We start from the raw sequence: 15,761 nt of genomic DNA, 5'->3' as shown, positions 1-15,761 counted from the left end.
TGAAGGTTTATGAATCTGTTCTGGGGCTATCCCCCACTGGTCTTCTGTGATCTCTCTACCTCGGTCATCCTTCCAAGCTGATTTCAAATGTTCCATAGTTGTTATCCACATCAACTGAGACAATTTCTCATATATATTTGATATGCCTCCTTTCTTGTGAGGATCTTAAAAAAGTACCTCTTCCATTGATGACTGGTTAAGGGAATCAGGATACAATGGATTATTTTGCTTAACTACATTCTGTACCTGCACATACTTGGAAAAAAAAGTGAAGATTATCATTTATTTACAGTTTACAATGTATCTGCCTTGGTTTTATATGAAATAGTTTAATCTCACTGATTCGGTGAAGACATCAGATTACACATTCTTTAACAGGTCTGCAGGGGAAGTGTAGAACACTGAATGAGTAAATGTCTATTAATGGTTGTCATTCAGTTATACACATTGAAAGGAGACACAGGACCTGGAGACCGCAGTGTATAATCCCTCAAAACATCATTTGGACATAATAAAACAAGATACTCATGATTTTGCAAGTCTTAGAAGTTGTAATTGAAATTCCAAGCATTGTTAGGCCAATCCATAACCACTGTAAGGCTATGAAATGAAAATCTGTATTTTTGCCTGTTTCAATTGAGAAATTCTGACCTCTGATTTTAACTGGAACTCAGCACAAAAACAACAACAAGACTTACAGACCAGTCTGACATGCACTATCTCTATGAAACTAGATTTATTTGCCTGTGGTGTTTATTTACAGCAGCTCATTTACAGGATGGGATGCTGTAAGATATTATTTTTGGTGAAGATTTAACACAAACATGGCCATGCAAAATAACTCAGCATCTCTTGCTTAGTTTAGACCAATAGACACACAATATTCAACTTCTTTTCTTTTTTTTTTTTGAGGAAAGTCCTAGGGCCTGCAGGGAGAGAATGTAGCAACTCTCATTACAGACTAAGCTCTCTACTGTGACTAAGACATGAGGACTATTAATAATTATAGTATTAAGATGTTCCCAAAGGGGCCAGCCATGTTGTTAAACAGAGGGGATGAGAGTGACTGTGTTCTCCTCCTGTCTGTCTGCTGAGCTTTGTTACTGACTCATCCAGGTAGTAACATACCCAGATGTACATATGCCCTCGCATTGTAGTAGAAGAGGTGACTTTAGGGCTGTGACGGAATAGAGTTTTTGTCACCGCCGTGATGGAGTAACGTATTACCACTGTTTCGCAGTTTACCCCCACCATCATCACGCTGCTCTTTGGCCACAGCCAGCATCCTTTAGGAGCGCATCTTTAATATGGTTTCCAGGGTCGTTGTCCCTGTATTTTGAGTCAACGAATGGGGCCCTTTCCAAAAAGGTGCTGTGTAGTACGTATGCTGTGTTTGCCTTCTAAAACTTTGGCAATTTTTCTTTCAGGGTTGTAAGTCAACTCCGTTTCTTCAGAGCTGCATTAACCGATTCAAGGACTTCAAGGTCCTGTCATGTCGCAATCAAATCTTGGCTGCGTAGGTCTTCACTGTTGAACCAACCAACTGGCGTCAACTGTATGGCCGCTGTGCTGGCCTTCCTTGGTGGTTAGAGAGTTTGGGTACATCCCATTTCCTTATCTCGCATCCACGTTTCCCTCACTCTCTTCCTCGTGTGTTAGTCCCACCCACAGGAGATGCGAGCAGAGGAGCCGAGGATGAGATGCGAGGAGAAAGACATCACTTTAGTCAAACCAGATGCCCCTTCCTTTGGAGCGTCACGTGAAGCAACGTCTGTTTCTGATGACGGCGGCAGCTGATCGCAGCTGGATCAGCTGTCAGTCAGCTGTCAGTCAGCTTTATTAACGGATGTACAAACTTCTAAGTGCGGTTATATGATTTATTCAATATTTGCATGTCTCTCTTGATATTCTAATTTTAAACCCGTTATTTAATAACCCAGAATATGATCATGGTGTCTTTTTAGAAATCAGGAAACATTAACATATAAAACTTGGGAGTGATGGAGTGATGTTGCGATGTGTCAGATGAGTCTGATCAGCTGTAGCTGCAGTGCTGCGCGCGTCCAATCATTAAGTGATATCCGGTCATAGGGGTGTGTCGGTCGGTAAAAGACTTCCGTGAAGGCTGCCCTCGTGTATCCTTGCTTCGCACTCCTCAGAGAGCCTCCTCCCTCCTCAACTCCTCAGAGCGTATTTGAGCAACTGGGATGTCCTTTGGTCTTGATCGGTTTCCGGATCAAGTAATTGAGGATAGAGGATGGAGGAGTTGAGGAGGGATATTGGGACAAACCCAGGGACGTTATTTCTTAGGGGAAAAGAGGTGCTGAAAATGGGAAAGGCACTTTTAAAAACATTAGGCACTGAGTTTGGACTCGTGTTTTTACTTTTAGCTTGGTTGAGGGACATACAACATTAAAAGGTTGTATTTTCTATTTATTTTAAGTAGAAAAGTCACATCCCAGCCACCCCCCTCCTCTGAGTACAGTCCTACAACACCGGCATGGAAGCTAAGTGTCCTGCTGTGGACGGGGCCGCAGAAAAAGGGGGGAGCAGCAGCAACTCCATCGTTCAGTGGAGTTTTTCTTAAGCGAGTCTGGTAATATTCATTCAATAAATATGTCAGCAGATAGTGAGACAGTGTGCGGGAGTTTCTCTCTTTGTTTATACACACCACATAAGAGAAATAATCCGACTCACGAGAAAGAAATACCCCATCAGCCTCATGGACTGTCCCTGATCTTTGCACACAGGAAGCTGAAGGCAAAAAAACAGAGGAAAAGTTTTGTTTCTTCAGATGTCACTGAACGTATGGAAGAAAGTTAAAGATGATAATACACAATGATTACTATAGCTGTGTTTGAAACCGTTTCCTATCACGAATATAGTGCACTACATAGTGTGTTCCCCATTTTGTAGTGGTGTTCTCATCCACTATATAGTGCACTATAAAATTCCCACAATGCACAGCAAATATGAGTGTACATACAATGTACCATACATTTAACTCTCATATACCACAATGCAACGCTGCCATGTATTTCTGGGGGGAAAAAATTCCAACATAGTGTCCGAAATCTTGTTCGTTTTTCCCTATATAGTGCACTATTTAAAACACACTACAAAGTGAACAGTGAGTGAGTGAATGAGGCAACGGTTTCGAACTCAGCGTATGTTTATATTTCATATCACACACCATATGCATTCCTGTTACTTTCACCAGCAAAAAAATTTAAAAATATATAATAAATGCATTGATGACGGTAATGAGCTCAATTCCACAGTAAGCATCTCATTCACGCAATATTGTGGTAAAGCGGTTACCTTCACAGCCCAAAGTGGCTTGTAGAATATTGTGAGGATATATAAGCAGTTTGTGTGATTGTTTCATCCCCCCCCCCAGGACAGTGCACTATGAGGGGGGAGCAGTGTCCAATCATGCCAGGTCCCTCTGGAGGCTGGAGACACTGCGAGTTGTGTAAGTACAACACACACATACAAAAAACAATTGGATTCCCATGTATACACCAGTCAGATCGTCACATACATACAACACACACACACAGACAGATTAGTCTTGGATAAATCTCACATGTGCTCTCAGTTTTTTGTCTGCTGTCAAGCTGCTTGCAGCCACTGCTGGGAATTCCTCTCAGTGTAAAGAGTCTAGCAGGGGCTGGTAGCACTGACTGAACTGTGAGCAGCAGAGTGGTAGAGTACATGTTAAAGATATTACAAGTTTTACTCACAGTGTGCATGTTAATCATGTTAGCTGCCCTCCTTTTATTTTGCCCTTGGACATAAAAGATAAAAACGTCACAAATAATTGTGATAATTGTAACCAGTGCAGTAAAGTTAATTTTGAATTGACTTTGCTTACATGTGAAAGAGCGTATGGGATAATTTAACCTTCAGGGATTTAAACCCAAATTATGATCTTTTCCTCAAACCTCAGGGCTATCTGTTTTAAAGCCCTGAGGACAGACATTTTTAACTGCCATGAAACATGAATTAACAACAATGCCATTTAACAGAAGTGTAAAATTCGGCTTAGTAACTGTCAAGGTGCACAGACAAAACTGTTGTTCTTTGCTAGTCACACAGTATTATCTTAATACTTAATCCCATAATGTCCCATAATTGCTTACATATGTCATGGTCTGTCTGTTGACGCCAGTTTTCTCTGATATCCAAAATATTTCCACACAGCTGATTTATTCCAGAGTAAATAGTGTTCTCTTCATCATCTTTTCTTGGCTGCTTGTCATCATCTTCCTGCCGCTGTTTGATGGTGACACCGAATATCAGAATAAAAGCACATGATGATATGGATCGATGTTTTCATTTTGCAGCCATCAAACTGCATCGTTGATCAGATATATCGATCGATATATTGATCCCAATCGATGGATTGTTACACCTCTAGTAATAATTCTCTATATTTCAGTGATTGGAATGTGATACTGAAATAGGTAAAACATATGTAACATTTAGTGATGTCACCAGAACCGATACTTAGGTACCAAGTTGTTACCAGTGTTGTAAAAATGCAACAATACTTATTTTTCTCTAGTAATGTAGTTACAGATATTAACATAGGCATTAAAGTTCTGCGTCACTATGACGGATATCCCTCATTTGGAGTTCATAAAGGGCATTTATGAGATTTGTGTAGAACTGAGGAGAAAGGTGGTAATCAGTGAGTTGTGGTACTTCATTCAGTGCATATGGTAAAGTTTTAACCCTGGCTTATTTGTAGATGTTTGCAGTTAGGTGTCTTCATGTCTGTGTATTCTCATTGTTTCTGTCTCTGACTGTGTGTGTGTGTCCAGGTGGAGTGGGAGTCATATCCGCTGGGGTCAGCCATTCAGACTGAGGCATGTGACCACAGGGAAGTATCTGAGTCTGATAGAAGACAAGTCTCTGCTGCTGATGGACAAAGAGAAAGCTGATGTCAAGTCAACAGCCTTCTGCTTTAGGTCCTCCAAGGTACAGAGACAGTGACCTCCATACGATGGAAGGAAATACTTCACACAGTCAACAAGTACAGCCAAACATCAGTTTTCACTCAAGTTTGTAAGGCCTTCCACAACAGGATTCTCTCTGTGACCATAATGAATGGAGATTGTGGTATTGTCTTAATTGTAATTGCTCAATGTCTGCCTGCCTGCTCTCTTATGATTCATCTCTGTTGATTAACTAATCAGTTAATAGATTGTTTGTGCCACAAACAGCACATACAGTGAAAGAATTATAAAAACATAATATGGAAAACAGTGTTCACAACAGCTTCTATTTACCATCTGACTTGTTTTAGCTAATGAATACATTTCTTGGGTGACATTAGGGATTAGACAACATAACGTTAAACCCTTCAAGCTGAATCCTTGAAATCTTCAAATTCAGCACACAGTTGTTTGCCATGATGGCATAAACCAGAAACACATGGTCCTGCCTTAAGAATAACTGGGCCAGATGCAAAAAACTCTGTAGATAAAAGAGCAAAACTGTGTGTACACACAAAGGCAGAGATTTACATACGCATTCTTTTCATCAGATTTATAAAGCTGTGTGTGTGCCTCAATCTGTTTTATAAATCTCTGTCACTTTGGCTCTGGGTGCATAGGCATGAGCCTCATTTCCACAGCCATAGTTCACCACAGATAGATATACAAATGCCCTGAAACATCGGTTTGCATATTGACACGTGCCATTCCACCATTCATTCCACCTGTCAGTGAGATACACAGTAAAGAACAATTTCACCAACTGTGTTTTAATAGGAGAGCTTCTTTGACAGTGCCAGAGTGTCTTCAACTTATATTTAATGTCCTTCTCACCATACTACTCACAGTTATCTCAGCTAAAGCTGTACCTAGCTGCTCTGATGGTGCACACATTTTCACCGCACATTTCTTTTTTATGAATACCAGTTAATGTGACAGAAAAGGCAAATGCATAGTTTTTGTGTGTAAACATCATGTATGCATGTGGCCCCTGGAATCTGAAATGATGAAATGATCCTTGAAAGCTGCCCTGTGCTATCGGGTAACATTATCGGATAACATATTCTGTTTTTTTTTCTCTCCTTCAGGAAAAGTTGGACCCTGGGGTGAAGAAGGAGGTGGATGGGATGGGTGTTCCTGACATAAAGTATGGCGACTCTGTGTGTTACATCCAGCATGTTGACACCTGCCTGTGGCTCACATACCAGACTGTTGATGCCAAGTGTGCACGCATGGGTGGAGTACAGAGAAAGGTACCTCGCTGCATTAAACCATACTGCACCTTTTAGAACATTTAATCGCCTGATTCTTTTTTCTTGTGACTACAGTCCATGTTTGACTTGATGTTTACAAAGGTGACAAGATTTGGCAGCAGATTATGAAGATAAAGAGGAACTTCACCCATTTTCAGAATTCATAGATGTTATTCCTATGGTCTAAGACAGTCCAAAAATATTAGTAAATATGAACAACTCTTTCCTAAATTTGTGGTATAAAGTCTAAAACTACTCCATAGACAATTAACACTGAGAGCACACAGCTGAATGCTCAGAGTATATGAGTACATTTTTTGTTTAATAATGACAACACAACAATAGAATAAAGCAAATGTAGGTATATAAAAATAAAACATTCTGTAAGTGCATAAAATAATGATCCCATTCATTGTCTTTCGAGCAGCTCCAGACTTTTTACATTACAACATCGAGTTTGAGACTTTCCTGTCTGGTTTGTAGTTATAAAGAGAGAGGCTCATGTTCAGATATGAATTAAACTTTTCTTGGTCATGGATATAACACATTTTAATTCTTAATTTAGCTGCTGTTCCCCTTTAATACTCAAGTTTATGACGCTGTGGAAGCAAAATGCATTCACTTAAGAAAAAAAATGTATCCTGTTTTTTTTTGTTGTTTTTTTTAATTGAGATTATCTCAAAACTTTGAGAAAAGCTTTCATGCAGAAAATTCATTTTTTTTTTTTTAAAGTGAAGTTTAGTTTTGAAACCGCACAGTGAGATGTCAATTATATAGGGATGTCCCGATCAAGTTTTTTTTTTTTTTTTTTTTTTGCTCGTGATCTGAGTAATTTGATATTGATTATCTAATGATATCGAGCCCCAATCTGATACTTGTATTTACCTGGATAATACAGCTGCACAACTTACACTTTTAAGTACTTTCAGGCCTACACATACAGTTCGTGGATATTTTTAGAAATGCACAATTTTCTCCTCTGGTTACAAAAAAATTCCACTCCTATGGTTTTTAAAAAAAATCTGCTAAAGCAACAGGTGGCAATATTACGGAAGTGGATTAGGGCCATTTACAATGGAGAAAATAATTTTGGGCTAATCGAGATTGAAGTTGAAATGACGAGAATAAAGTTGAAATTTCAAGAATAAAGTTGAAATACAATTTCGAGAATAAAGTCGAAATTTCAAGAAAAAAAGTGATATGTCGAGAATAAAGTCGTAATATAATTTCGAGATTAAAGTTGAAATGACGAGATTAAAGTAGAAATTTCTAGAAAAAAAGTGAAATGTCGAGAATAAAGTCGTAATATAATTTCAAGATTAAAGTCGAAATTTCGGGTATAAAGTCGAAAGGAGAGCGGAGAGCCGCGCTGACCTCTGTGTACTTGCCCGGCAAGGGCTGCTGGTGGCCGAGGTGCTATTACCGAGGCTACCTGGGATGAATTTCCAATGTTTTCCCCTCCACCTCACTACCACCAGCCACCACAGAGTGGTCGGAGGTGAGGCCCCCAGGGTGTGGTGGGATTGAGGCGGGGGTCCCGGAGGTCAGGCCTGTGTCAGGGTGAGCCTGACTCTGCGAATTTGCAGTTTTACGGAATAGTGTCACAGGAAACTGACTTCGGTGTGATACTTGAGTGGGTCAGAGTTTTTTCAAAACTTCCCATCCTATTTCAGGCCATCATGCACCATGAGGGTCACATGGATGACGGGCTGACGCTGTCTCGCTCACAACACGAGGAGAGCCGCACTGCCAGAGTCATCCGCAGTACTGTGTTTCTGTTCAACCTCTTCATCAGGTGGATTACACATCAGGTGGAACACACACACACACACACACACACACACACACACACACACACACACACACCTACATATGTAACAACAAGAGGCAAGATGGGAATTAGACGGTAACAGAAGAGGAGGCTGTGGTGTGGATCAGGTTGGATTAGACTCCAGCAGCAGCATAATGATCTGAAAACTTAAAGTGACATCTTCTGATTCATGAGGATTTATCACGGCAAATGGTGATGCAGAGCTTTGCTTATGCTCCACGATAAATCCAAGGAGCTGTGAGAAATTCAACAGGAACACGATAAGTCTCCACTCTTGAAATCTACCTGGATTAAATAAAAACCTACTAAAACAACCTGCCAGCTACAGTAAAGCACAACCTCCTGTGTGCACATAAACTATCCGGTGTTACAGTACATAGTGACCATGCCTCAGTTCCCCCTGCATGCTTGAGAAGTCGCATTCACTCTGATGCTGTAGCAACATAATGCAAGTGTACCTGTGTAGAAACGATTTTCCTCTTGAATAGTGGCAGAAATGAAGCCCAGGGGAAGAGCTGGTTGCTCTGGAGTGAATACGAGGCAAGATACTGATGGTAACTTAATTGAAAGGAAATATCCTGCACTCAATGTACCCAGTATATGTGGAGCAGCGAGCATGCTGCAGTCTGCTTTAATGGCTTTTAATTTGAGGAGAGAACTGGAACTGTGGCACGATCCTGCAGAGAAGCCACTACATGGTGTACCTTATTTATGCAAGGCACGGACACTCAACCTGCTTTACCCAGGGGCCACATTTACAAGATGACAGAAGACCAGGGGCCAGTTATAACAAACATTAATTATGTTTATCAGTATATCCAATAAATTAATTGCCTGTTAACAACCTTTCAACATTTGCTGCATTTATTTATATTGCAAAGAGCCCTGTACAGGTCACAGGGGTGTTTCTAGGATTTGAGGACTCTCTTGGCTTGGCCCGGGGGATCCTCCTCTGGCACTCTTTGATGTTTTTAAGCACCTTATTTATTTTCAAAGTACAAAAAGAATAGCAGTTTGAATCAGTTTATGTCATTGTTAATCAGACACCAGCTGCTTTATTCTTGTTTGAAGTATCAGCAGCTGCTCTTGCTTTGTGTTGTGAGTTAAGAAGAAGCATTTGAAGGACTGTGAAATTTTTGTTTTTATTTCATTTTCCCAGATCAGAAATCTATTTTCCCAAAGATAATTTTCTATTACCCTGATACAGATTTATTTATTTATTAGTGGATATCAAACAACAAAGACTAAGTTAACTGTCATGAAAAACATCCCCGTTTTAAAAATCTTGCTCTCAGACTTTTGTAAATTAGAACTATATTGTGTTTTCTATTATCATTCTGTGCTCTCTGTTTTCGTGGGTGTGTAAACTCAGCGCATATCTGTCATGAATTCTTTCTGCCCTCAGCAGCAGTTTAGGGAGTTTGTATGTCAAGGTGGATAATTTATCTGTCAGTTTAAATTTTATCTGCGTTCTGTTGCTCAGTCTGTGCCCAAAGTATACTCTGTGCTCCGACAGTGTGGTGCAATTAATAACTGTACAGTATATGCATTCCAATAGCACTCTTCATGAATGGTCAAGCTCCAAAAATATAAAATTAAAATGTGGCAGCACATGTTTTAATCGTGGCAGGCTGCCACAAACAAGATAATGTAGTGGAAACCGTGCAATCTGATGCACAGTTGTTCAGTATACTGTACTATGTGTATGTTTTAAGTGAGGCGCAGGGCCCTCTGAGGAGGAATTCTGAAGAAAACAGAAGAGAAACATAAAGCTGAGAGCTGCTTTGATCATTATTACTCACTGCTTAATACCCCAGAAGATGATCTTTAGATGCATCAAATTATGCCTACATACATCAAACAAAGCAGAGCAGCAGGGAGGAGTGCGTAAACATTCAGCTCACACTGACAAACTCAGTCTGAACACAGAGTCAGCAGCCTAAAAGTACCTTCATTCTGAACAAAAACACACTGCAGAAATCATGTTACTCCAGCCAGCTTCTAATTTACATCTGCATATAAATCAGCTCACAACAAAAGAGCAAATACATATATAATCTAGGAGTCACACTCAGCACTCAGACAACACAGAGTCTGATTCAGGTATTAAAGAGCAGCACCACAGCAGCAATGATCAAAAGTGTTCACTTTACAAAGACAGTGATTGACCTCCTTTCCTCTCTCCTCTCCAGGGGTCTGGACACACTCAGGAAAAAGGGCAAGAGCTCCACTCTAGATCTACCTATAGATTCAGTCAGTCTGAGTCTGCAGGATCTGATTGGTTACTTCCAACCACCTGGAGATCACCTGGAACATGAAGACAAGCAGAACCGACTGAGAGCTCTGAAGAACCGACAGAACCTCTTTCAGGAAGAGGTAGGGAATATGTGTGTGTGCGTGCGTGCGTGCGTGCGTGTGTGTGTGTGCGCGCGCGCGTGCGTGCGTGTGTGGGTATGCGTGTGTGTGTGTCTGTCTGTGTGTGTGTGTGTGTGTGTGTGTGTGTGTGTGTGTTTGAGTGTGTGCGTGCGTGCGTGCGTGCGTGCGTGCGTGGGTGTGCGTGCGCGCATGTGTGTGTGGGTGCACGTGCGTGCATGCTCTAAACAACAGAGGTGTTAACTAGAGTCACATGCCTTGGACTCAAGTCACAAATTTGGCAACTTAAAATCTGAACTGACAGAATAGAAAATAGACTTTGACTTATACACCAATGACTAATGACTTGTTTTTGACTTGAGCCCTATGACTTGAAAATACTTGATACCTTCCTCTAAGGGCAAAGATTTAAAACTATTTCATTAAAAAAGCTTGTAACATGTTTGAACCAGTTCAGCAGCATCAGGTTGAGTCACAGGAGAGAACCATAATTACTATTATGCTATTAAGTGTTTGCTTAAAAAAAAAAGAAGAAGATATTAAATATAATTTTTTCTGCGTAGAACAAGTTTGGGGTGATTAACAAAGGAACGATTAACAGTATGCAAAAAATTATAATGGAGACGCAATTACTTCCACCTTTGTTTGAAATTCAAAGTTGCAAAGTCTAGACTAATATTAACTTAGGCAGCGAGTTAATGGTAATTTAATAGCTACAGTAAGCAACTTTTCAGTAAACTTGTTTTAAAAAAATAAATACTCTTCTTAAAAAGATGAGTTTTGAAAATTGAATACATTATTAATTCTTTGTTAAACTGGCTTTACATTTGATGAAAAGCACATGGTTACCTGTTCAGGTCTCAAAACTCAAAGTTAAGGACATGGACCTTGTAGCTCTTGACTGGGGACTTGACTTGGGAGTTGCCTGTTTCATCCTTGTCTACTTTCCAGGCCAGAGACAGTTTATGTCAAAAGTCTGGCTTTAGCAAAGTGTTGAAGACTGCAAATGTGTCATTTTGGAATCTGTCCTTCATCTGCAGCTGGACCCTCACAGTGTCCCCAGTTAGAGCCTGCTGCTCTGCACTGTCTCTCTCTCTCTCCATTGTCCTCTTCCTTGATTTCTAAAGACCTTAATTAATCCAGCTGAATAAAGCAGTAAAAGCAACAACCTGTGTGTCTGTAGGGAATGATCAGCCTGGTTTTGGAGTGTATTGATCGTCTTCACGTCTACAGCAGTGCAGCTCATTTTGCTGAGGCAGTGGGGAGGGAGGCCGGAGAGGCCTGGAGCTCCATCCTCAACTCCCTCTACCAACTACTTGGTATGCACTTACACACATATTGTTCACACACTAGAAAGGATGTGATTACAACAGATTCTATTAGCTTCAACCAGATTTTACAAACGGCCTAACAAAAAGTGATTACTTAGCTATTCATATTATTCAAAGAAATGAAATAAAAACATGTTGCAATGAGAGGACAGAGACCAACAGATTGATGTAGAAATGGTAAAAGCTGTGTGTACAGTGCTGTGTTTTTGCTTTGGTCATGTCTGTGCTCTTCTGTCTCCTCTCAGCTGCACTGATCAGAGGAAACAGGAAGAACTGTGCTCAGTTTTCTGGTTCATTGGACTGGCTCATCAGCAGACTGGAGAGACTGGAGGCCTCTTCTGGTAGGTTAGCGTGTCTTTGAGGAGAGTCACTATGTATAATTGATATTAATTGAATATTAAGACCTGCAGGAAACAAATCCAAAAAACTCTGATTAGACTCATTATTATGACAATAATGGTTGAGATATTCCATTTCATCAAGGTACAAAGTACAAGGTAAATTTATTGTCATTTTTCTTAAATGTGGTTTAAGACCAAATTACACTAAAGTTGATCCTAAATCTTGCTACACCTTTTTGGCGTCGAAGGAGTTGAGGAGTGTCACAGCCTGAGGAAAGAAGCTGCTCCGTACTGGTGGTTTGGCAGCAGATACTTCCATATCTTTTTCCAGGTGGCAGCAGGGTGAACAGACTGTGGCTGGGGTGCTGCTGTCTTTCAGTATCCTTTGGGCTCTTTGCAGACACCTCACTTCACCAAGGTCACTGATGCTCTGTAGATGGGAACCAATGATGTTCTGGGCAGTTTTAATCACCTGCTGTGGAGCCTGAACTATGCCAGTTTGTGATATTTCCAGTCAGTATGCTTTCTATTGCTCCTCTATAGAAGTTAACCAGGATCTTGTTCTGGAATTTAGCCTTCCTAAGTTTCCGTAGGGAGTGGAGCCCTTTCTGTGCTTTTTTAACCTGGGTGGTGATGTGTGATGACCACGATAGGTTTTCAGTGATAGTAATTCCAAGGAACCTATAGCTGTTCACCTGCTCTACTTCAGCTCCACTGATGTAGACAGGGGTGTGTGTCTTTGCCTCTATCTTTCTAAAATCAACAATCAGCACCTTGGTTTTAATGATGTTGAGCAGTATGTTGTTCTCTGTGCACCACTCTGCAAGATTGTTGACTTCCCCCGGTATGAACTCTCATCGTTTTTTCTAATACATCCAATGATGGTGGTGTCATCCACATTCTTCACAATAAAGTACTTCTGATGTGTGGGAGTGCAGTCATGGGTGTACAGTGTTAACAGAAGGGGGCTGAGCACACAACCCTGGGGGGCTCCGGTGTTGAGCACTAATGTAGAGGAGGTGTGACTGCCCATCCGAACTCTGGGGTCTGCATGTGAGGAAGTCCAGTATCCAGCTGCAGAGTGTTGTACTGAAGCCCAGAGTGTTAAGTTTTCCAATCAGCTTCATGGGAGAGATTGTGTTGAATGCGGAGTCAAGAAAGTCAACAAACAGCATCCTGATGTAGCTGTTCTTATTCTTTAGGTGAGTGAAGACTGATTGAAGAGCAGTAGATATGGCATCCTCTGTGGATCTGTTGGTTCTGAAAGCATAGTGGTGAGGGTCCAGACTGGCAGGGATGTTGTCTTTGATGTGCTGGAGAACCAGTTTCTCAAAGCACTTCACCGGGATGGGGGTAAGAGCCACAGGGCGGTAGTCATTAAGACTGGACACAGCAGATGTTTTAGGTACAGGGAGGATGATGTCTGCTGCCTTGAGGTAGGAGGGAACAGTCTCTTGTGAGAGTGAGATGTTAAAAATGTCAGTTATAACATTAAAAAGCTGATCAGCACAAGTTTTTAGTGCACGTCCAGGAATGTTGTCAGGGCCAGCGGACTTGTCCTCAGACTTCAGACTTGAAAGCACTGAAAATTGTATTTTTCAAAATTTACAGAAGTAAAGTTGACAAACCCTAATGGCTTTGATTGTTAATTGTCTTAGTTGATTAGATCTTTATTTGATTTTTGTCCTTCAGATCCTTACTCAAAAAGTCCATTGTCAGAGGCTACAGTTACATGCACACCAATATTTCCCTATTTTAACAACATTCCAAATTTAATAGGGCCATGTAAACAGCATATTTCAAATCAGGTTGTTTACAGAATTCAGCATTTTCAGATAAAGATGTGGGATATGCCAGTATTATTTGGGTTTTAGAAGCATTGCATATAATTTGAAATATGCGTCTCAACTAGTGATTTTATAGCAGTTTGTGTCACGGCCTCTTGAATGTTCACAGTCGTCGCTGTGTGTTGTCATGGATATGTTTTAAACAAACCAACCTGCAAACAGTTTGCAAGGCTGTGGTAGAGATGCATGCAAAAGAAGTAGTAGTTAAATTGAACTATTGTTAAATATACATTATATGGACAAAAGTATTGGGCAACGCCTCTTAATCATTGAATTCAACATTTAAGAAAGAAAGGGTCATTCTAAAGAGCTCACTGAATTCAATTGTGGTACTGTAATAGGATGCCACCATTGCAACAAGTCAGTTTGTGAAATTTCGTCCCTCCTAGATATTCCACGATCAACTGTAAATGGTAATATTGCAAAGTGGAAGCGTTTAGGAATCACAGCATCCGAGCCACGAAGTTGCAGGCCAAAGTAAAGTTACAGAATGGGGTTGCCGAGTGCTTAGGTGGATAGTGCGTGTAAGTTGATAAGTTCATAAGTAAAGATGTGATTTTGAGATTGTCAGTGCTGATGATATTGGAAAATCAAAAACCCAGCAATGGCCAATTATCTGTGATGCTGTAAATGCTGTGTTGGCAGAGGAACACATTATAACTGAAACTTAAAGAAGATGGTTTAACATAAACATAAAGGGCAAAAAAACAACAACAAAAAACACAGTAGGCTATGTAGGCCATTCAGAAGCTGAATGCATGCAATATCATCCAAGGGTTTTTAGCATTGGAACAGTATTGTTTCTTTGCCCACAAATTAGTAATCCAATCATAGCTTCTCTAACATTTAATGATCTCTATAAAATGATATTTATGCATTTTTTTTATGTCCTCAAATTTGAAAACTTGTTTTCTTGCATTGGACAACAATTTCTGGCCTGTTAAAATGAGCTGCTGCTCTCGACCACTTGTATAATTTTCTTTCACTGAAGAAAAGCGAAAATAAGAAAACATTGGTGAATTCCAGAGATCAATGGGTACAAACAAACTAAGAAGAAAACCAAAGTAAGGAAAAATTGTTTGTATATGACTTCCTGCATGATGCCCAGTGAGGGGCTGACTAAAATGCTTTGAGATTTACTCTTAGAACAGTCTACTTTTAGCTTTAGAGTGATTTGTGAACATGGCCCTGGTTTTGTGGCTCTTTGTTATGCTCAGTAGGTATGCAGTATTTCATACAGTTACACCGTCCTGAAATTTCACTATGGTATATGACATGATGGTATAAATGTGCAGCGCAAACACTCCACAACTAAGTGTCATGTGTCTTTCAGCCCAGCTGCCTGTTCCACCAGTTGAGAGCGGACATTGAGCTCTGGTGGTGCATGCTGTGCACTATATACATTGGGTCTCATTAATGAAATGTGACCAGCAAGAATTTAATAATAATTATAATAATAGTAATAAACTTCATTTGTATAGTGCCTTTCATACAAGAAATGCAGCCCAACATGTTTTACAAGAAAGAAATTAAATGCACCAAGTGCTTCACATCAAAACACATGAAAGACAAAAAGACATAATAAAACCTGTTTGTAAAAACAAAATTAAATCAGAATAAAATACACAGAATGCATTTTCAAGTGGATAAAATCCACTTGATAATACTAGTAAAAGTAAGATAAAATTAAAGCTGCAAGCACCAATGAAAGGGCCCTCGCACCCCTGGCTGGGCCTCCAGCTAAAGCGGTCGTTCATTTCTATGAAAGTCGGATAATGTATG

At 40.3% G+C, this 15,761-nt stretch overlaps 1 protein-coding gene across 1 annotated transcript in view; it reads left to right on the top strand.

Moving 5' to 3' along the window:
- Positions 1-15,761, top strand: part of ryr2a (ryanodine receptor 2a (cardiac)) — a 237,273-nt gene that overhangs the window by 91,818 nt on the left and 129,694 nt on the right. Inside the window, exons 9-15 of the mRNA XM_042507822.1 lie at positions 3,401-3,475; positions 4,830-4,986; positions 6,092-6,256; positions 7,930-8,051; positions 10,280-10,463; positions 11,644-11,779; positions 12,037-12,132. Of these exons, the coding sequence (XP_042363756.1) occupies positions 3,401-3,475; positions 4,830-4,986; positions 6,092-6,256; positions 7,930-8,051; positions 10,280-10,463; positions 11,644-11,779; positions 12,037-12,132 (935 nt within the window). The remainder of the gene's footprint in view (positions 1-3,400; positions 3,476-4,829; positions 4,987-6,091; positions 6,257-7,929; positions 8,052-10,279; positions 10,464-11,643; positions 11,780-12,036; positions 12,133-15,761) is intronic.

The sequence above is a fragment of the Plectropomus leopardus genome, chromosome 19, assembly GCF_008729295.1.
Source record: "Plectropomus leopardus isolate mb chromosome 19, YSFRI_Pleo_2.0, whole genome shotgun sequence".
Lineage (NCBI taxonomy): Eukaryota > Metazoa > Chordata > Actinopteri > Perciformes > Serranidae > Plectropomus > Plectropomus leopardus.
Note: the sequence above shows the minus strand (reverse complement) of the source record. Positions and strands in the feature narration are given on the sequence as shown.